Consider the following 22,062-nt stretch of genomic DNA (forward strand, 5'->3'; position numbering starts at 1 on the left):
TGTGGAAAATATGAGGCTTACAAATAAATTGAATAGATTCGGTTCCCAGCGGTGCAGATCCCCGTTAAGCTATAGGTCCACGTCTCATATATCCTCGCTGCTGAACGGGATGGTAAACTCAAATCTAATCCAAGAATACAATATACACACTTTAGTATGATATATACGAGGATTGAATAATTTGTGAAAGAACTGTTATTAGTGAATTGTCATACAACCCTTTTTGTGGGCTTGAGTTGCTCCAACGCCATCTGTTAGCGACCGCCAGAACTACGTCCAGTTTAGTGACGAACACGTGGTCAGCCCGCTGCGTCGCTCTGTCTCAAACAGGCGTGTCAGGAGCGTTCATCCTCCTAATGGTCTTCACATCTTTTATTCACGTGGCTCCCCAGTTTGCCTCACAACTCAGGTGGGACGCCGAAAATTGGGAAGGACCGGCCGGGAATCGAACCTGGGACCACACGGACGTGAGTCAAACTCTCTAACCACTAGTGTAACCTATACTGATATTCTGGTAACTGTGCTTAAATCAAGCTAAGATCAACCATTTTATGTCACGGTTCACTCCTATGCTTTCGTACAGAAACTATAGAAAATCCTTAGACTGTTACTTCTAGGATTTCATTTTGTTTTAAAAGTTGATAAGTTGAAAACACCGATTATGTAAAGTGTTGCAACTTTTGTCTTTTTAAATATTAGTTATTATTATTGCTGAACAAACACCAGTTGTTGATAACGTTGTTTTAAGAAATCGGACATTCAATTGACATTTCTTCTTTAAAACAACTTTGCGCATATGTGTGAGGTGGGGGAGAGAGATATTTATCGTGTGTTTGATTTAGTCTTTGATAATCTCAGGGATGCATTAACACATTAGAAAATTGCACATGTTTTTTCTTTCTTCTTACAGCTACAATTATTTTATTATTATTATTATTTTATCATTACTTTGATACGACAAGAACAGAATGAAAATTCGGAAATTTGTCTAAATTGGCTATGTATGGTTCCCAGAAATGCCCACCTACACAAGTGACTAGTTTACGGAATAGTAATAATAAGCCATTTTACAAACTCAACATGTTGTTTGTCCCCATGTTTTTTAAGGATTCCATTTTTTGTATGGCATAATATGTATTTGCAGACTTTGAAATTAGTCAAGCTAAAACACGTGATATTCCAGTCACTTTCTCTAAATAATTTAATACAAAGGTATTTGTGTATACTTTGCCAATAAATGCTCTCACTACTGTGTTTCTTTTCCATATTTATATATTAATGGCCTATGTAGGTTCATGTTACTAAGTATGTTATTTTTTCTTGTCTTTTCAGGGAAGAGGATGCAACGTCTCATGGAGTGGAGTCAAGAATACCATCAGAAGCCCATGTAGTACTGCCCTTTCAGCCCATGGGAGTCCATCATCAGGATGTCCGGCCCATAATGAGCGCAAAATCGACTCCCAACTTAGACCATGAACCAGAAGACCCTTTGGCTGCCAGAAAGGGGTCCATATACTCCTACCTCCACAATAAATCGGGTCTGAACTTTGCGCCAGTGGTAGCGGGGCGTCCATATTGGGAACGGCAGGATAGTGGAAGTGGTGAGGAGTATGCTGCACATGTCCGTTCCAATTCGTACTTAGTTCTTGGTCATCATCAGCATCAACATCATCCTCATCAGCAGGCGGTACCTCAACAGCAGACACAACATCATTCCAGGTCAGAAGGAGGGTCACCACCGTTACCTCCTGTTCGGGACGTGTCGAGTCTGAAATATGTAAAATATGGCCCCGGACATGAGAAGTTCCCCAGTTGGCCTGTCCCAGCTGCTGCAGAAACTCCGCCGGCACTGAAGTCATCTGGCGGTGGTAGTCATAGATCAAAGTCATGGACGGAACAGACGAATTATCCAAAGGAAAAAGCTACTGCGTATACGCGACCTTATATGAAGAGACCAAACCCAGCGTTTACGCAGCAACTAAAGACTGTTATGGAACGATGCGAAAAGATCCCTCCGGAGACATTCGAATCGAAGTTTTCAGACGATGATAGTCTCCTGTCGCAGCCGAAGACCTATTTACCAAGGCTTGATCGGGAAGGGAAAAGTCTTGGTGATCAGGATTATATGGTGCCATCACCTCCTGAGCGTGATTTATCTAAACCCCAACTAACTCAAGCTGATCTCGAAGAATATGCTAGGACTTATGAGGAAAACCTTCAACCGTATGCCCAGTCGGAAGGGTATCACAGTTATGTGTCAAGTGATTCTCTGACTACAACACCGTTTTTGGACCGTTTGCGTAGGGACAGTGAATCGGGTCAGTTGTGGGTCGCTAGCGAAGAACCGGAAAGAGATCGCCCGGGACGCGAAAGTGTTGCAACAGTCGGTACAACAAGTTCAAGTAGCGCCAGTTCTAGTGAAACTCTAAAATGGCATGGTTCCTTAAGTGACGTCAGTGTTGCTAGTGGACCCGCTAGAAAAACAGAACAACTAATTGCCCACAGTGCTCGTGTGCAAACACCCCAACGTCATCATTCTGAAAGTATACTTTATCTAGGTTCTCGACCTAGTCGATCATCTGGTTGGCAAGAGCGTGTGCAACATAACAACCAATTAAATAATAAATTAAAAATGTTCCCCGTAAGTACGTACACGGTACAGCCTAGTGGTCAGGAGACTTCCCCCAAGTCGCCTACATCACCTACACATCCGTTATCAGTAGCTGAACGAATTCATGAATTAGAAAAACAAGCTAGAGCCAAACAACAACAACAACAGCAGCAACAACAACAACAACAACAAGAAAAGGATTTAGGTCTGTGGAAAATGCAGGATAATAAGGATTTAGGTCCGTGGAGAGTGCAGGACAAAAAGATTAGTGCCAGTCAGGAAACATTAAAAGGATACATGGATGTAGATACCCGATACCAACAGCAATTAGCAGATAAATCATATACGTTCTTAGACCCAGAAAAGAAACACCGTGTGTCAGACCCAACTCTAAAAGCTATTCAGAAAAAGGCATTACTCTCTTACTATGAACGTCATACAAGTTCGGGCAGGGGTATTGCAAGATTAGGGCGCGTTCCGGATGATCCGAATTCACACCCTGACCAAGATGTTCAACAAGGAGGTGGAAGTGGAGGAATGTGGAAATCAGAACCCCAATTAGCTCATCAGGCACAGAGGCAGTCAACGGAAAGGATCCATGAAAACCATTCGTCCTCATCAACTTCGAATTCTAGAAGATCGTCATCAGCATCGGATTACGTCATCAGTCCTGTGAGAGAACGACCTCCCTTCAGCATCTGGAGAGAATCTTCAAATGAGGTGAGTAACAATAGTTATTTGTTTTGTATATATTAGATGTTAGGGTTGACATATTTGTACTGTTCAAAACCGTGACACTATGTCTGTAGATCTTCCAAGCCAGAACATCTTCCATCGGCAGATACTATAAAACCAGCACAAGAGATAGTTTTATTTCGTTCCTGTTGGATGCTTTAGTAAGAATTAGAGTTCGGATTTGTATGAACTAAAAGCTTTGAAAATATGCTTGCATTTTGGCAAAATATGACCTGAAAATGTTATCACTAGGGGTAGGATTTCTTTGATTTAAGAACTTTGAAAATATGCTTGCATTTATGCCCTAAAAATGGCAAAATATGACTAAGTGTTATCACTAGGGCCAGGATTTCTTTGATTTAAAAACTTCTAAAATATGCATGCACTTATCAATAGGGTGACCATAAAATTTTCAACTGAAAATGGGACAGGTTCTTCTTTTTAAAAATCATGAGAAATGAAAAACAGGTCAGTGCTTAAAATAGTGTCTGTCTACCTTAGCAATACCTAATACATTTGGATTGCAATATAACATAATATATATAAGCTATAAAATATAAACAACAGTTAACTTACAATTTAGTACGGCATGATGCTGACTGGTCGTATTTGCTCCTTTGTCCTAACTCGAATCCTTGGTAAAACATTGGGTAAGAAGTTGACTCTTGAACTGGAGAGTGCCAGAAGTATTTCTCAGAAGAACCTATCTTCTTGAGAATAGCCTTATTCTTCACTAGTCTTTCATAGAATTCAGAGCAGTTTTCTGTGAAGTTTTCCCTTATCAGTAACATAGATTTCATTGTTGCAACATGTGAGGAAGACTTTTCACTTGTCCACATGTTATTCATGATTGAAAAAAACACACTCGACAGGGGTGGATGTACCAGGCAGTCGCAACACCATTCCTACTGTTTCAATACAATATCAAACTTTCTATTTTCCTCTTCTAATTTACCAAAAGAGACGTTGAAGTTTGTTCAACAAACAAACAACTGCTAAATCCTCTGCTGCCTTTCGAGCAGTATTGCGAACTATAGATCATGTTTAATGTAGGGTATTTCAGTTCAATTCCTGCCTCTTTGTTATTATACATTATTAATACCTTTACAAGGAGTAGAGGTACTAGGTTTGTTATTTACTTCTTTCACTTGCATAAAACTGAACAAATACTACTTTTTTCATCTACTGGCGGGATACCCGGGACTTACACCTAAAACAAGACTGTCCCGGTTAAAACAGGACGTATGGTCGCCCTACTTATGAACTAAAAATGGGAAATTATTACCTAAAATTATTACTACTAGGATTCGGGTTTCTAAGAACCTATAAACTTTGAAAATATACCTGCATCTATGCCCTAAAAATGGGAAAATATAAAAGTGGTGTCTTTCGAGCTGAAGGAGTGGATTTTATACTAATGTAAAACATGAAACTTTCCATCCCCCAAACAAACACTGAAAAGATGCTACTGCTTAAAAAAAAAAAAAAAAAAAAGCTACTAGAGCATTTGACTTTAGACATCTTGGAACTATACCTAGCGACGCCAAGTTTGATTATTAATAAAATATTTATATTCGAAAAATATCAATATATTCAGTGTTAAAGAAAAAAAGATTTTATCAACGATGTTATAAAATAGAGGAAGCCAAAAAGCAACCGAGCATCGTCTGAGTCGGCACGTCTGATTGACTACTCTCGTTTCCGCCATGATTGTTGGCTCGAAACATTGCGATCTTAGTGGCGCGGAGCGAGCGAATTGGGTAAGGCGAAACTTGTGACGTATGGCTTCACAATTTGTTGTATGGGCAGATCATCTATTTTACAACATCCTTGGATTTTATCTTAAGTATCACTGATAAGTTCAGGATATGACCCAGAGAAAAATTCGTATTTTAGTGTTCGGAGCCCTAGTACTCGTAGTGGTGGGAAAGTAACACGCATCTTAGAAAGATTTCTACTAATATTCTGGTGTGTATGAATTAAGATTAATTACATAACTATAAATGTAAAAGTGTGTATACTGAAAATAACATTTGGAGTGCTGCAATGAGGATAGGACACACACACAAAAAAGTGAAAATTTGTCAATTTAAAACCGGGACAAAATGTAAACCGGCGGGACAATGGGGCAAAAGCTGTCGAACCAAGACTGTCCCGGCCACTAAAACGGGACCCCTCGTAACAAAAACCAGTTTCTCTCTTTTTTTTTTTTTTTTAAACTAACTGGTTTCTTTAAACTCTTTTTTTTTAATATCAGAAACTGGTTCGATTTTTATCAAAGCCGAAATGTCGGTTTTTCTGCAAACCATTTATAAAATTCTCTTTTACTCATCCCGATAAATATCATACCAATTCTTAGCTGTGAAATCCAAAGTCTGGTGCTGCTTTACAGTATGTGTAATGTTCCTTACTGTCTACGATTCGCAATATAAACCAATGGATACACACATATACTGTATGTTACAATATGAGCTGATGAACAATCAAAATAACTAAGTATTTGTAACTGCGACAAATTTATGCATGCATGGTAACTTCACAGTGATACTAACAAAACTGCAACACCATTGGTAGAAGGGAAAAAAATGTGAAATTGTTTAAATATGCATTGAATATACGTAATAACAAAACAATTAATCATCAAGATGTGACGGTGTCAAGAATGTAATGCATTGACTGTTTTCATCTATAAATATTTTAGGCTTCACCTGAGAAACTATGCATAAATATTTTTTTGTTGTTGTTTGGAACCATTATCAAACAAGCAAAATTAACCGTGTATAAATACTATTGCCTGAAAAGAAAGAAGTGTGTACTTAGTTTTTACAGCAAAACTGATTGCATCTTTTACGGACACGGTTTAGTGACCAGAATGATATTATAATAGTTGGTGGACGTATGTATATCAAAATGTCTTCCAACCACGAGTTGAAGAACTTGCTTGGTATGTTGCAGGCGTTTTTTTTTTTTTTTTCCTGACTTTTCTTCAGTGAGTGATGTTCTGGAATGGTTAAATGGTTAGGAGATAAAGTCAAGATAACAGCTACCAAGTTACCGTGCCACAGTATATTCAATAAAGAAGATATAGTATTTTAACAAGTAAATAATAAAAGAAAATAGCGTGGTTCTTTGTTACTATTGTAAGAATTAAAAAAAAAAAAAAACTTGATTCCTTTTACTGTTGCAATGTGCGTAGCATAAACTGGACGTTTATCAATCAATATTAGGGTTGCCAACTGGCCGGTTTTTCACCGGCCTGGTCGGAAATATTGCTGTTATTTTGATTAAAGCCGGTGACCGGTACAAACTTCTTACAAGCCTGTTTATGTCTTTTTTTTTTTTTTTTTCAAATTTTTAGCTAGTTCGAAGCAATTTAATCTAGTTCAAAGTATAGATTTAAAAAGTAACTTCATTCTGTGAATCCAAATCTGTCACCTTTCACCATCTATCAACGATTAATATATTTTGTTCGTCTGTTTAGATAATCTGAAAGAGATGGGACTGTATCAGGAAAAATTTGAAATTTACTTGTAAGGAATTTTATACATTTATTGAGAGTGAAAAAGGACTTCTTAAAGCAATTTCCTGTAGTTGAAGTACCTATAAGTTTAAAGAGTAAGTTTCATTTTGTAAATCTAAAATTGTCATATAAAGAGTAATACCTAGGTACACTTTTGTTCATCTGTTTCGATAATTTTAAAGAAGTGGCAGTTACTGGTAAATACAATAAAATGATCCATGCCGATTTCAGTTTCTCATTTATAGCACAATGTATCTATTAAGCTTATTAGTGAATACACTAAGGATATGCAGAATACACGTGCTAATGCACTTTTGTTCATGATAGTACATTTCCTTCCCATGGATGGGTCCGAACAGAGATATTATATACTTAGACCTACATATATCATACGGAATTTTGAGGGGGTGCCGGTTTTTTTATTTTCCAGAGTTGGCAACCCTAATCAATATAATATATATATCTTGATAAGAGTTTTTCCTTTCAAATAAAACAACTTGTTTATCTGTCAATAAGTCATAATGACGAGAGTTTTGTGAACAGTCTTGTAAATAATTTACAGCTAGTATTATGTTTGGGAAGAATGAAAGTTTGAAAAAAGAAAGAAAGACGAAAAAAAGTTGTTCTGGTTACTGTGTAAAAAAAAAGATAGTCGCTCGTCATGCTTGATGTGTGCATAAAGACTATATTTATAGCCCTGTGTGTGTTTATAGAACGAAAGAACACAATAGGTAGTAAGTAATACGAACCACAGTGTATATGTTTGTTGATAAGACAGAAAAAAAAGAAAAAGAAACAAGGCTTAATGTTCTTGAATTTATGACTATTTGCGAGATTTGTTTATTTTGTATTTTAATGTGCTATTTTTTCCTGTGACTTTTTTTCCTTTCATTGATTTTTTTGTTTTATTTTATGGACTAAGTGGTAATTATTATTTATTCTTTCATTAAGTTGTATAGTGCACTTCATATAAGACTGAGATGTATAGTGATTGTATTCAGAATGGGAATTCATGTAAAGGTAACAATGAAATATTGTTCTAAAAAAAGAATGCAGATCTTGATGGTGTTTTTGATTTGTTTGTTTGTTGGAATATAGACTTAAGTTTTTAAGGTGGAATCGAACCGCAGCAATGCGTTCAATATACTCCTGTCACCGGGTATCGAACACTGGACTCCATGCACTTAAGGTACGCGCACTGGGGTGAGACTAGCGGGGGAACTGCTTTTGATTTTCCTTGATTAAAAAAATACCTAATAAGTAAACTTTGCTAAATAGAATTGATATATTTTTTTTGACAGACTTAAAAAGACATGATTCGAAAGGTGTATATAGCGTGTTTCATGAAGAATTGTCGTGTATCATCTGTCTGAAACTAGCTCGCACAAGAGTAGAGAATTTCACCTACAATTTACCGTGAGAGTTCGAGAAAACCGTGCGAAGTAGCTCAAGTGGTAGAGCATTGGAATTCGGGAGGTCGTGGGTTCGATTCCCGCTGCCGACCAACCTCACTAGAGTTTTCCAGGGTTTTCTCCAGCCTTATCAGGCAAATGCCGGGATGTTGCCACTAAACATGTCCTGACCGATACTTTCCCAAATCTTTTCCACTGTTGTTAGATATCCAGTATAAAGTATCCTCTGAGCTGTACCTGGTGATTGTTAAATAAATAAATAAATAAATAAATAATAATAAATCATATGAGTAGGGGTGGAATTTTGTGAAGAATTTGAATCTGTTTTTACCTAATGTGTAGATATTACTTTTTTTTCTAAGCATAGAATGGTGCTTTGTTGTTGCATCTTTTCATAATTTTCGCCCATTATAGATTATAGATGTATTAAAAAAATCTAGGAAAGCTAGTGCGTTCCACGCTTCTAAGCAGCATACATAATACTTCTCTTGACATTATTGTGCAAGATGAAATTTGGAAACTTTTCATCCTTTGATTTTTCTAAATAATAATAATAATAATAATAATAATAATAATAATAATAATAATAATAATAATAATAATAATAATAATAATAATAATAATAATAATAATAATAATAATAATAATAATAATAATAATAATGATAATAATAATAATAATCATCATCATCATCTTAAGATGCTAAGTTTATATATTTGTAAGAGTCGCGGTGGCTCATTGGTAAAGCGTTCACCTCTGGTGCATGAGGTCCTTGGTTCGATCCCAGCTCGCGCAAAGTGAGCTTTGTGGTGAACAAACACCATGTGCGTGGGTTTTCTCGGTGTTCTCCCGTTTCGTGTCACTTTCTTCATTCCACCATTTTGTTCATTTCTCTTCATCAGCGTCTCCTTTAGCCTAGCAGGCATAAACGTGGGACGTAAAATTTGAAGATTTAATTAAATATATTTTCCCAATTCCTTCTGACAGTAAGATCTCGGAAACCTCAAAGTCTAGAAATGTGCCGATTTCGCAGGTCGATTCGGAGATTTGTGTAGATTAGCCAATTTTTATTGAAATAAATAAAACGTGCCATTGTTTTTCTGTTCATGTTTTAGGAGTCGTTTTCAGTCAGTAATACTATTATTCTCGTTAGGGCGTTACTAAGACTGATATCCTTTGCGTTAGGCAACCAGTAGAAGAGCTACGTATAGCCGGTTGACGGACATTGTAGGCGTTTGGCTTTAACCTGAATGGAATGGCGAAACTTATTTCATGCTGGCTACTTCAAAGACCTGTGGAGACGCAGTGAGGCTCGGATATGCATTTATAAGACAAATATATAACTTTTTAACATAATCTATCACTTCTACAAGTTCGACACACAAATTCATTCCGACGTTTAGGTATTAAAATGCTACGTTTCTTTCTTTATAGAAATTCACTCCTTTTGTGAATAATTCCTTCCTTCACCTGTAAATGTAAAGTGACATGTTCAGATATAGTGAGACAGTGGGAAGAAAATTCATGCTCATATTAGATAATGCACTGTGTACACAGCTCAAGCAGTCTAAAAAAAAAACAAACAAAAAAAAACACAAAAAAAAACAAACAAAAACACTTCGTTTATGGGTTTGTTACCAGTTCCCTTCTACAATGACATCTCACGAACTACAAGTTGTAGAAACGTGCCGTTTTCGCTGAGTGATTCCAAATTTTGTGTAGATTTTTCAGTTTTCATTCGTTTTCAAAAATCGTGCCGTTATTTTTCTGTTCAATTTTTAGGGATCCTTTTGAGCCCATAAGATTAACATTGTCGCTAGGGCGTTGGTGTTGCTAAGAATGATGCCCCAATCAGTATGAGAGGCGGTATAGCAGGTTGACAGATAATGCAAGCATAAATTTTCTTTTTCTTTGTATGTGTTTCTAAATTTTTTTTAATCAATAAAGCTAGTGATGTGCATTACAGTAGCATTTTTTTTTTAATGGAGAATTTCATCGTCTTATCTATTATCAATTTCAGTTCCACTATCATGAGTAATTGTAACCTTTCAGGGAAACACACCCTTGCTTTATTATTATTATTATTATTATTATTATTATTATTATTATTATTATTATTATTATTATTATTATTATTATTATTATTTAGGTTACTATGAAAATATCTTAAGATTGTGGTGAATTTGACCACTTGCCCGTAAGTGATGTCAACCGTAACCAATAGATTTCATTCAGAAGTATGAGAAAAATATATACTTTATGTTTCATGAAATTCGAATAATTTTAAGGAAAGCTATCATTAGTGTGCTATGGTAACATGGCGCGAATTTACCTTCTTCCCTCTGACTAGAATAGGTTTTCCTACGAGAGAGATTGTCTAGTCTGAAAAGGGTATCATCTGCTCACTATCTCTAACTAATTTTAGCCCTAAACATTAGAAGTAAGTTATCATTAACCCTTTTAAGCCCAACTTATTTTTTTTCAGAACTTCGTAATTCATCCTAAACTTACGGATTCTGACCTCATTCAATATATTTTGAGAATTTTATTGATAGCAGATGGACTAATACCAGGTCCTTATTGTAAAAGACGAAGTAAATCCATAAATGGACCACGTACAAAATGATAAAAATAAATTGTTCCCATTTGAGAACAGTGGACTTAAATGTGTTAAAAAATAGCCGAAAAGAAATTTCCTCGGATTATCTTTTTTTTTATCGTTCGTGAGATCTAGTGTAGCTTACGTATTGTCCAATTTCAACATATCAGGAAACCCCCAAATGTGTGTATGTGTATTGAGTAGGGATGGGCAAAACCGGTTTTTATAAATCAGGAAATCGGTTTCTATAAAAACCGAAACCCGAAAAACGGACACTTCGGGTTTCTCCAAAACCGGTTCGGTTTTTCATCGAAACTGGTTTCGGTGAAAACTTTTCGAAAAAACATAAAACTATTTCTGTGGAAATGAACTTGGTTTTCCGGAGAACAACGAAACACCATTCTGGTCAGAAATAGAACAAATTTTGAAAAAAACGGAATCGGTTTTGAAGAAAACCGAAACCGGATCAGGTGAAAAACCGAACCGGTTTGGGAGAAAACCGATAACCAGTTTCGGAGAAAACCGAACCCGGTTTCGGTAAAAAAAAAACGGAACCGGTTTTTTGAAAATTTTCAAAAAACGGTTTCGGTTTTTCTAAAAACCGAAAAACCGGTTTTTGTGCCCACCACTAGTATTGAGTTTATCGAACACAGCTCAATGTGTAATGTTATTTAATTTTTATTGAAAAATGTAGGAAAAGTTTTAAAAATTTAATTTCCAATAATGATATCTCTTATAATCATCAGAATTTATACTTCACGAAGATGTTTGTAAGACATTTCGTTGTTAGAAATTATTTTTTTTAAAACTGTTCCTACATTTGTCAACAAAAATAAAATAACGTTACCTTGTAAGTTCACAAAACCTAATATATATGTTATGCAGCACTCATTACAGTAATTGAAACGAACTTGCGCAATTTGACACGATGTGCCTTTTATGTAATTGTCTGTTGGTTTGTTCTGGGAATATCGCAAAATTTATGCGGTAGTAAGGGAACTTTCTTTTAGCTTTCTTTTGACATGTAACAAATATACCTATTGTTTGGGGTTCAAAAATCAGTCAAGAGTAATAAAGAAATAAAAGTAGTGTTGTCCACGCGGGCATTACTGCTGTATCGCCGGACTAATTTGAAAATAGAAAACAAGTTGCAAAATATAGTGCATTTGGTTATATTTGGTTGGATTACATTAATTTACGTTAAATTACGTTATTATTCGTGCAGTTTTACTACACGAATCCACAGTATTAATATTAGTAGTAGTAGAAACGGGTTAGAAGCCCTGCAGGAGTTGGTTGGGTTCTGTTCTCGACATAAAATGGGCAAATTAAAGACTTGCCCAAACTTTTCTGTACATTTTATAATCTGTGATTCCATATAGTAAAACAAGTGTACCTCTCCGCGAAATAGTCACATACAATGCTGCTTGGAACATCAAATACAACCATTTTCTTCACTTTTACTATTCCCCTTACCTGATTTTCACTCATTCTTTCTCATAAACTTAAATAAATTCTCCAATTGACCCGGTAAATTTCCTAAAATTGGTCCGGCGATACAGCAGTTAACCTTCCAGTGGTGTCTTGTAGGACCTCGTCAGTAATGTGTGTGTGTGTATTAAGTTTATCCCAATACAAGGGCGCCCATGTTGTGGTTTCCAAGGGGGGTCAAGTATAAGCGACATTTCAAATATAGTTTCAAATTTTGCTGTAGCTAACGTAAAAATTCTATTGGATTTTCGATATTTGCAAGTACAATTTCCTCTTAGGGGGGGCGCCCCACCTTGCCCCCTTGATGGGCGCCCTTGTCCCAATACCCACCACGAGAAAGCATCTTGTATCAATTTCCATCACATTACTGTCCAAAATTTGATTTTGTCACTTTTATGTTACGAATAAATTTACTACGTATTTTTTTGTGTGTGTATGTATGTATTTATTACCATACTAACGATATTTTGTATGTATTTATTTTCAATAGATGGCGGGACGAGAGCTTGTAAACTCGGAGTCGGCAGTTCGAGATGGACCTCGCCACGAACATAGGTAAGTATTTAGAATACTTCATTTATTAATATAAGTTTAAATCAATGGAGCAAACTAAAATCCAATATGAGAATCTTACATTTTTTAAAAAAAAGTTTAGATTTCATAGGTGTATGAGGACTACCTGTCCTAGATTTCCGTATAAACTGCACACTATAACCTCTTGACACTCTATTGCTATACCTTACCGCCTAATCATCCAGACTTCGCACTTGTGCAAGATCACTGCCTTCATCTCCATCTACCGCATATCTACCCGTCATATCACGCACAGTAATTCCTCTGTCATCTAACAGGGCCTCCTCTGTCTACATTGGCCTAGCGTCGCCCCTAGGCAGAAGATAACCCGCATTTGTCTTTATTAACAATACCTATGTGTTGTGGCGTGCATCGCACCTCCTTTCATACCTCATATTCATTTATACACATTTGAGTTATTTCCACAAAATTGTTTTGTATCGTTGTAATCATAATTATTGTATTTATAACTATATATAAATTTGTTAATTACCTCACCTATAAAATTATTATAGTCGCAAAGACTATAATGACCCAGTATATAAAGTAATAAATAAAGTAACATCTCTTAGCCCAACGATTATAACCTTCAATTCCTTAATTTCCATTCCATCCCTTTCCTTAAAGAGGGTGTAGCCCTCTACAGGGTAGCAAGCCCAAGGGCTAGCAAAAAAAAAAAACACACTATAACTGTAATTAGTATTTCCATTGCATTTAAAAAATGAGAATGAAATGAAATATTTCAGTTTGTCCCACAATTATGCCTGTTAGGCTAAGGGAAACGAAAATTAAGGCAAGCGAATGATGATTAGGCTAAGGGAAACGAAAATTAAGGCAAGCGGATGATGATTAGGCTAAGGGAAACGAAAATTAAGGCAAGCGAATGATGATTAGGCTAAGGGAAACGAAAATTAAGGCAAGCGAATGATGATTAGGCTAAGGGAAACGAAAATTAAGGCAAGCAAATGATGATTAGGCTAAGGGAAACGAAAATTAAGGCAAGCGAATGATGATTAGGCTAAGGGAAACGAAAATTAAGGCAAGCGAATGATGATTAGGCTAAGGGAAACGAAAATTAAGGCAAGCGAATGATGATTAGGCTAAGGGAAACGAAAATTAAGGCAAGCGAATGATGATTAGGCTAAGGGAAACGAAAATTAAGGCAAGCGGATGATGATTAGGCTAAGGGAAACGAAAATTAAGGCAAGCGAATGATGATTAGGCTAAGGGAAACGAAAATTAAGGCAAGCGAATGATGATTAGGCTGAGGGAAACGAAAATTAAGGCAAGCGAATGATGATGGAAGAAATAGTGAAATGCAAATGTGGGAGAAAACAAGAGTACCCCGGAGAAACTCACGGATACGATGCTGTCCAACACAAACTTACCCGGCGATCGAACCAGGGACCCCACGCACCAGAAATAAGCGCTCTACCACTGAGCCACTAAACTTCCGTTTTTTTTTTAATTACAATCTGATTTGTATATTACCGAATCCTCATAATTGAAAGTATAAAAGGGGCCATGATAGCAGACTTTTCACCTTTGATACGAGTGATCTGTACTTCGATTCCAGGTGACATGAGTTTGTGGTGGACAACATCGTGGTTCGTGGGTTTTCTTGGGGTTTTCCTTTCCTCTTTGTATTCTTATTTCACCAATTCTTTCATAATCATCCATTTCCACTTCTTCTATTTTCCGCTTCTTTTAGCTTAAAGGGCATTAACTGTGGGACATTAACCCATTCGCGTTGACTTACGGACAAGTTCCGTATGATTGTAAAAGAGCAAAATGCAGAGTTATGGAAATTTCCCGTTTCACATCCACCCGTCCCATTTCCCTCCATACTAATGCAAATATTGGTACGTATGCTTCATCACTGTCTTACGCTTCATCATATCGATTGTTCATTAATAGATGGCATGAACATGCATTACTTTTTTTATTAGTCCTAGATAATTATAAAATATAATGTGCAGTGTTTCTGTTTTCCGGTGTAAAATAAATTTTAAAAAAGAATTCTGCCTGAATACATTTTAATTTGCAGAAAACGGATGTGCCAATGGGTTAATTTACATATTTGTATTTCATTTCATTATAGACGTGCAGTGGCGGCTTTAGCAGGTAGGCACGGGCCTACCCAAAATTTTTGAAAAATATATAAACGCTAAAAGACACAATAAAGACTAAATATATTTCCACTTTTTATATTAATGGTAGATAATTATTTAACAAATAGCATCAACCACTACTGTAAAAGTAATTTCCTACTGTGATTAATCAATCAAATGTGTATATATGTATTCATCAGCGAGGGAACGGGCCTACCCTAAATTAAAATCCTAAAGCCGCCTCTGTAGGCGTGTCACTATGAAACTATGAGGATGGTGGACCGGTGGGCAATAGTTCTTTCATTTGTTCTATTTCCACAACCTATGTCAACATGTGTTGCTTGGATTGTATACAGTGTATTGAACTCCTGCTTACTTACAACCCTCTGAAGGGCAATTATTGGGTATACGTGGTCAGCGCAATAACTTCCGTTTAACCACTAGGGAGCTTTAAAACAATATTTAAAATCTAAGACTTGGCGTGAACACAAGACTCGAGAAATTTCTAGTCTCGTCTTGAAAAACGAGACGAGAATTGTCATGCTTCTTGTCTCGTATTACATTTGAAAATACTTAAAATCTCGTTTCGGAGACGACGAGGTAACTTACTTTCTGGGCAACACTAAAATGTTTAAATATTAAAATTATATATCGCAAAATTTATTTTCTTCAACAGAAATGTACACTCATGTCCAAAATCATTGTCGCATGTCTATAAATATATTGTTGTAGGAATATAATTTGATAACAAATTCGCCTGGTATTTCTTATAATGTTAGTATGTTAGCATAATCGGCAAATACATGTATGTGGAAAATTCATGTCAAAAGAGCAGCAAATAAGAACAATAAAACGAAAATAAAATTTTCTTGTCCAATTACCAACATTTTATTTCACTCATTATAATTTTCGTATTTATAATTCTTTTCCTATGAAATTTACTACAAATATACATGTCCCTATTATACACATAGTATCATTATTAAAAGTACCCTGAAAAATAATTATCAAATTATATTCTTACAAGAAAACAGTTATAGATATGTGACAGTAATTTTGGACATGAGTGTACATATGTAAGTAACATTTAAGAAAAGAACAGTCAAATAAAAGCATGAAATTCCGGTTATTTTTTTTTTTTTTTTAAGTGACAAAATAATTACTCTTATGAATCTATTGGGTAAAAACGAAAGATATCGCAACACCTGTTAGATTAGGAACCGAATAATTGTTTCAGTGCCTTCGTATTCAGTTGCACACGTCAGTTAATGTTCTTCGATATAAGACACACACACACGAATAGTGCCGAGAAAACAGATCCTTGAGAATGATGTAAAACTTGAAAGAAGAGTTTTTATTAAATAATGTAACGGGAATATATTTTTTTCCCGTTCAGACATAAAGAAACATGCTGGTTTCAAATAAATGTGATCAGGAAACCAGAGCACAAGAAACGAGATGGTTGAGCCATCTATGAAGCAACTGTGGAACTATAATACAAAGAGTTTGCATACATGCTCGGTAGATGTCACGGTAGACTATCAACATTCAAGTTTCAATGGTTTATGTATTTACTTTATCCTAGGTTTTTACCTGCTGCTGCTGCTTTGATAAGATTCTAATTTACTTTAAAATGTATTAAAAATGTACTTCCTTTTTGACTCGTGTAAACTGAAATTAAAATGTAATTTTCTGTTCTGTGTTGGAATTTGTAATTTATAGTTAGTAAGCAATTCTAAGGCGACTACTACCCCTGACAAAACGTTTTGTTTACCAGCATCTCTTTTCATGTATTAACTATCTCTGATCATTATTATGTAATTCACAACAATCGTATCTGTAAATATATAAATATATATGTAAAGTTTGCCTATTTTCTCTTATGTATGTCAACTTTGTCTCGATTCCTGGTAGGGACAGTCGGTGCAAAAAGTGTAAAAGCTGTTTTAGACCAGCCATCCTACATGGTTTTTTTATGGGCTTTTCTTATTCATACTAGGCAAATGCCAGGATGGTACGTAATACAGGGTGACCCAATACACTCCTGCATCGATTAAATATATCATTCTAGCTTATGGGTGTAATTGTTTTTGCTGTTCCGGGCTTAAGGTATAAGTAAGAAGGCTTTAAGAACAAATAATAAAGAAACTAAGTCTACTTGATGGATAATAATAAGAAATGATATAAAATTAGGCAAATATTTGGGGGAGCGTTTTGGTTTGGTTGGTCAGGGGCGCGCTAAGGTGAGTTCTTCTTGTCCCGGCAGACAACTAGCGAAGTTGTGTCGCTGAGCGAACAAGAGAGTTTTTAGAAATCTATTTGCAAACCAACAACAATATTGATTTAATAGGGCGCCAATACTTTTACGGGACGCTGCGTCGTTGAATCTTTTCCAACCCTTTTTCTTTCTTCTTGCTCCTTCGGCGCCCTCTTGCTATCAGCGCCCGAGTCAACGGCACCCTTCCCCCTCCCTGTAGCTGCTGCTCTGTGGGTGGGATACGAAATGAGAAGGTATGAGAATCTTAAACTCCCCGTTTATTAGAAAAGTAAGAATACTTCCCCTACATAAATAGATGAGCTGAAAAATAAGACGGCACACATGCTGAATAAATAACGTTAAGAGTAGACCTAGTGTTGGAAAAGCAAGGCATTACAATCAAAATAAGAACTAATATCGGCGTAATTTTGTCTGCAGAATGATGATGGAGGAAAAATCAGAATTCTAGAATAATATTAGTATACTTACTAACTTGCAGCGCAGTCTAGAGCTGCCCACTAGACAAGACGAAACAGAAAATGTTCGTTACGAGATGTGAGGCAATACTTTCACGACACTTTTTCAAGACGAGACAACCTTAGAAGCCGCCCCTGCTCCGCGATCTGAATTTTTAGGGAGTTCGGTTTACCAAAACCTATTTACGTATATATTTTCTTTGCCTGTGTGTCTGTGGATTACAAAATTTCAAGAACTATTTGATAGTTCACGATCAGTTTTGGGCAGGACATACAATAGAGAGTCAGAACCAAACCATTTTTGTGGATCTGAGCAGCTGCAACGCTATCTGTTAGTGACCGGCTGAACTACGTCCAGTCTAGCAACGCAATGCGTTGCTATATCTCTAACAGGGGTATCAGGACCTTTTTAGATCTAGTGACTATCACGTTTCTTTATTCGCGTGACTCTCCAGTTTGCCTCACGACACAGGCTGGACGCCGAAAATTGGGAAACATCTACCGGGAATCGAACCCGGAACCACGCGGACGTGAGTCCAACGGTCTAGCCACTAGAATAAGGTGTTCGAACAATATTAATCGCCAAAAAAATTTAATCGATCTCGTTGATGAATATGGACAATCAAAAATCTGTTCCTTATATAATTCTGGATATCATCCTTGTTTGATAGATTATCTGCAACACTGTTGAGGTTAGCGGGTTAGAATAAAGCTCAGGATGCAAAATTACTGTTCTGTTCGTGGAATACAACGTTAAAATGAAACTAAATAACTTTTAACCAAACTCTTTCACGTAGTGTACCTTTTGGCAGTGCTGCTTGTTATATATGGTGATGACGCCCGCGATAAGCTAATAAAGATGAATCACAAATGTAAGTGAATCACATCTGGGGTATAAGGGACCTTGATTTGACCCCAGGCCAAATTGGTTTGTTATTGACAGCATTGTTTCCAGTAATTTCCCCTTTCCTCTCACATTATCATTCCACCAAATAAATTCATAATCATGAGACGTAAAACTAAAGATTTCAGTTCATCTCATCTCCGTAAATGAATCGGTATAAAATAATTAGTGGAATGAGATAAAGGAAAGGAGCGGAGAAACCACACAGGTGGGGCCGGATTTACGGGGGGTGCACCGATGCATGTGAATCCCCCCCCCCCTTTGTTGTAAATGTACACTATCTAAAATGAGAAGCTAGGAGTGAAAAAGCAACACTTTCCGAAACTTTCTTGCCATAATTTTACCCATTTGGGGCTTAAGAGAAAGCAGAGCATTGCAAAAGCAATAGTTTAACTCAATTTTCTGAACGTCGAAGGAAAAAAGATTCACCAAGCAAAACAATATAACATTCGTTAAATAGGAGAAAAAAAAAAACAGAAGCCAGGAGGACAAAAAAAACATTTTTTCTGCATATCACTTGCAGCTCTCTTTAAAATACTACCCCACCCCTCCTCAGTTCTATGTATCAGCGTTGTCAGGAGTAAACCATATTGTCACATGTTACTTTGAAGAGTTTCAGCGTGATTGATTATTTTGGTAATTATTGGTGCACCCCCTCAGAAAATCCTGGATCCGACCCCGCACACGGGTACCATATTGTCAACCGCAAACTCTTTTATGTATTCATACGTCGATACAGGGACCCTCACATAGCGTCACCTCCTGTCCATCCTTGTTTGAAAAGTTTAGAAGTAAGAAAACCAATGTTATATAAATTAATTGTTATTATTTTTTAAAAATAATTTTGGGACTGCATAGTAATGTATTTTCATTTTAATTTTTTTCAGCCCAAACACACCTCCGCCACGGAACTTGGTAGGACCTTTGATTGTTGGCCCTCCAATAAGCGTGGATGACTGGGTTCCAGAGAGACCACCGAAGAAACCACATCTTCGAGCCGCCTTCAACGTTCCCAGCAAGACTGACTGTCCTCCTCCCCCACCAAGGGGGTCATGTGGTACCACGGAACGAGAGCTGAGGAGAATCGAGGAATCCGCTCGCGAGCTGAGGAATTTGTCGTCCTCTTCTCGTTGCTCCACCCCTGACCTTCCTCCACCCTCCCCGCCACCGATCTTCGAGGATGAAGTGTTCATCTCGGACGAGCCTTTGCCCCCGCCTCCTCCACAGGCTCTCGCCACTCCACTGGAGAACAGGTCAGTAAATCACCAACACGAAGCTACAACCACAAGAACTTCTCCGTCGCAGCGGTCACCGAACTATCACGATTACGAACAAGTTTTCCCCACTTGTCAAGACTCCAAATTGAGGAACCAGCAACACTACGATGATTTAACACTACAAATGCTGCCTCCCACTACAACAAGCACTACTAGTAGTAGCCCTCAGTACCACCACCAACAGAGAGAACATAGGTTAGTGAACCACCACAATCAACTTGTTCCAAATGGAACGATGAACGGAGAAGATCACGAAGAACCAACACAACTACACAACAATAGCAACAGCAACAATAGGACAACGAACCACTTTGAGCTGTCCAGGTCATCGAACCATCACAACGTTTACACGAGCCACAATGACCATAACAACCTGTCTTCCACCAACACGGCGTGGACTACAGCAGAATTGTCATCCAGAATAAGGGCGAGTCATGGTTGGCATCATCGCGAATCATCTTCGTCATCAAAGCATTCAAATTCCAGTCATCATCACAATCATGAAAGACATTCACCCAAATCTCCGAATAGCAAAAAGCATGAGGGAAGCTTTGCAGTGGCTCCAAATCAGCATCACCATCACCACCACCATCCAGAGGCCACCCATAAGAATAGTAAGAAAGGCTCACCCTCACACAATAATAATGAAAGCAGATCCATGCCTTTGGATGGTCGTCCTGTAACACCACATGAATTAAGGCTCCAGAAATCCCCAAGTAAAACATCCGTCATATCGTCTTCAACACAAGCCTTCACGTTTGCTCAGTCAGAGCTTAAGATGTCCAAAAGCGAATCCCGAATGGCCAATCAAGTGCAGCTGACCGCAGCACATTTGCGAGACTTGAGATCGTTTAACAATTCATCGAAATATGATATCAAATCTCAGTCGGATACAAGATTACTAGCTCTCGTCCACAATGGCGGCAACGACGAATCTAACAATCACAATAGCGGTAACAATACCAAGTCTATTAGTCACACTAGATCCGATTCTAGGCTTCTATCGCATAATCTAGCAATATCACCTCCACCAAATGATGCATCCAGGTTTCAGTTAGAGTCGAGGTTCTCGTATGCCTCGGCTGAAACTACTACAACAATATGCCACGCTCATTCAAGATCAGATACCGTCATGAATAGTCGACAGTTAACACACACAAATTCAGACCCGAGACTTATTCACTCGCCTACTTTACGAGAAATCATGCACCAAGCTTATTCCGATACCAATCTTGTACGCTGTCCAACTGTAGGGGACCTGGACTCGTGTCTACGGCCTCAGGACAATAGAAGTTATTATTATCGTGAAACAGGGTCACAGTCGCATAATACGAATAACAACAATAAGTCATTGTTGGAAGATAACAATATGTCGTCTGCAGTATGTCATCATCGGCAGAGGAAGATCAGTACGTCTTCGGCGCCATCGGACAGCAGAAAGTTAACCAGAGCACAGACAGAACCACATCTCAATGAGGCCGGACGGACAGATGCATCGGATAGATCTACGTAAGTACATTGATTTCTGTTTTTTTTTCTTTTCTGTTGTATATTGTTTGTTATCGTGATGGCCAAATGGCAACCCGCGAGTATGTTTCATCCTGACCGCGAATAAAATATGTGATTTTTTTAAAAATCATGCCTAATAGAAAAAGTGAAACTGACCTCTTTACTATTACAATAACTTCAAAGTCCATTGTACAGTCAACGACAAAAGGTCTGTTCATTTAGTAAAATTTATTTAGGGAATAACGGTGGAACGTACACAGTTTCACTGAGTTTCAAGGCTGGAACGTACATAAAATTCATAAAATTACATTTTTTTTAAAAATTTACTGAAAACTGTACTCAAATTGAACTTCCATTCTGAAGTTATTTACGAAACCATCAAACTAAAAGAAAAAAAACTTTTGTCGCTGACTGTACAAGGGAAGACAGTTACTACCAGGTCGATTTTGAGCGAAATGCGATATCAAAGAGTTATTTCCAAATGCTCGTATATAAAGTTTTACGCAGAATATAATAAAGATTCAGAAATTGTATGACTTACCAACATTGATCGAACCGTCGTCTTAGGAGAGGAACAAGGAAAATGG

The 22,062-nt window shown here is 37.1% G+C and overlaps 1 protein-coding gene across 2 annotated transcripts in view; it reads left to right on the forward strand.

Annotated features, from left to right (window-relative positions):
• The window catches only part of Shrm (shroom), a 660,087-nt gene that overhangs the window by 478,273 nt on the left and 159,752 nt on the right, over positions 1 to 22,062 (forward strand). For both annotated transcript variants that reach the window (XM_081727878.1, XM_081727879.1), the window contains 3 exons: positions 1,333 to 3,331; positions 12,859 to 12,923; positions 19,577 to 21,475. In XM_081727878.1, the coding sequence (XP_081584004.1) occupies positions 1,333 to 3,331; positions 12,859 to 12,923; positions 19,577 to 21,475 (3,963 nt within the window). The remainder of the gene's footprint in view (positions 1 to 1,332; positions 3,332 to 12,858; positions 12,924 to 19,576; positions 21,476 to 22,062) is intronic.

Source organism: Thermobia domestica, chromosome 10 (genome assembly GCF_964235325.1).
Source record: "Thermobia domestica chromosome 10, izTheDome1.hap1.1, whole genome shotgun sequence".
In the NCBI taxonomy this organism is placed as follows: domain Eukaryota; kingdom Metazoa; phylum Arthropoda; class Insecta; order Zygentoma; family Lepismatidae; genus Thermobia; species Thermobia domestica.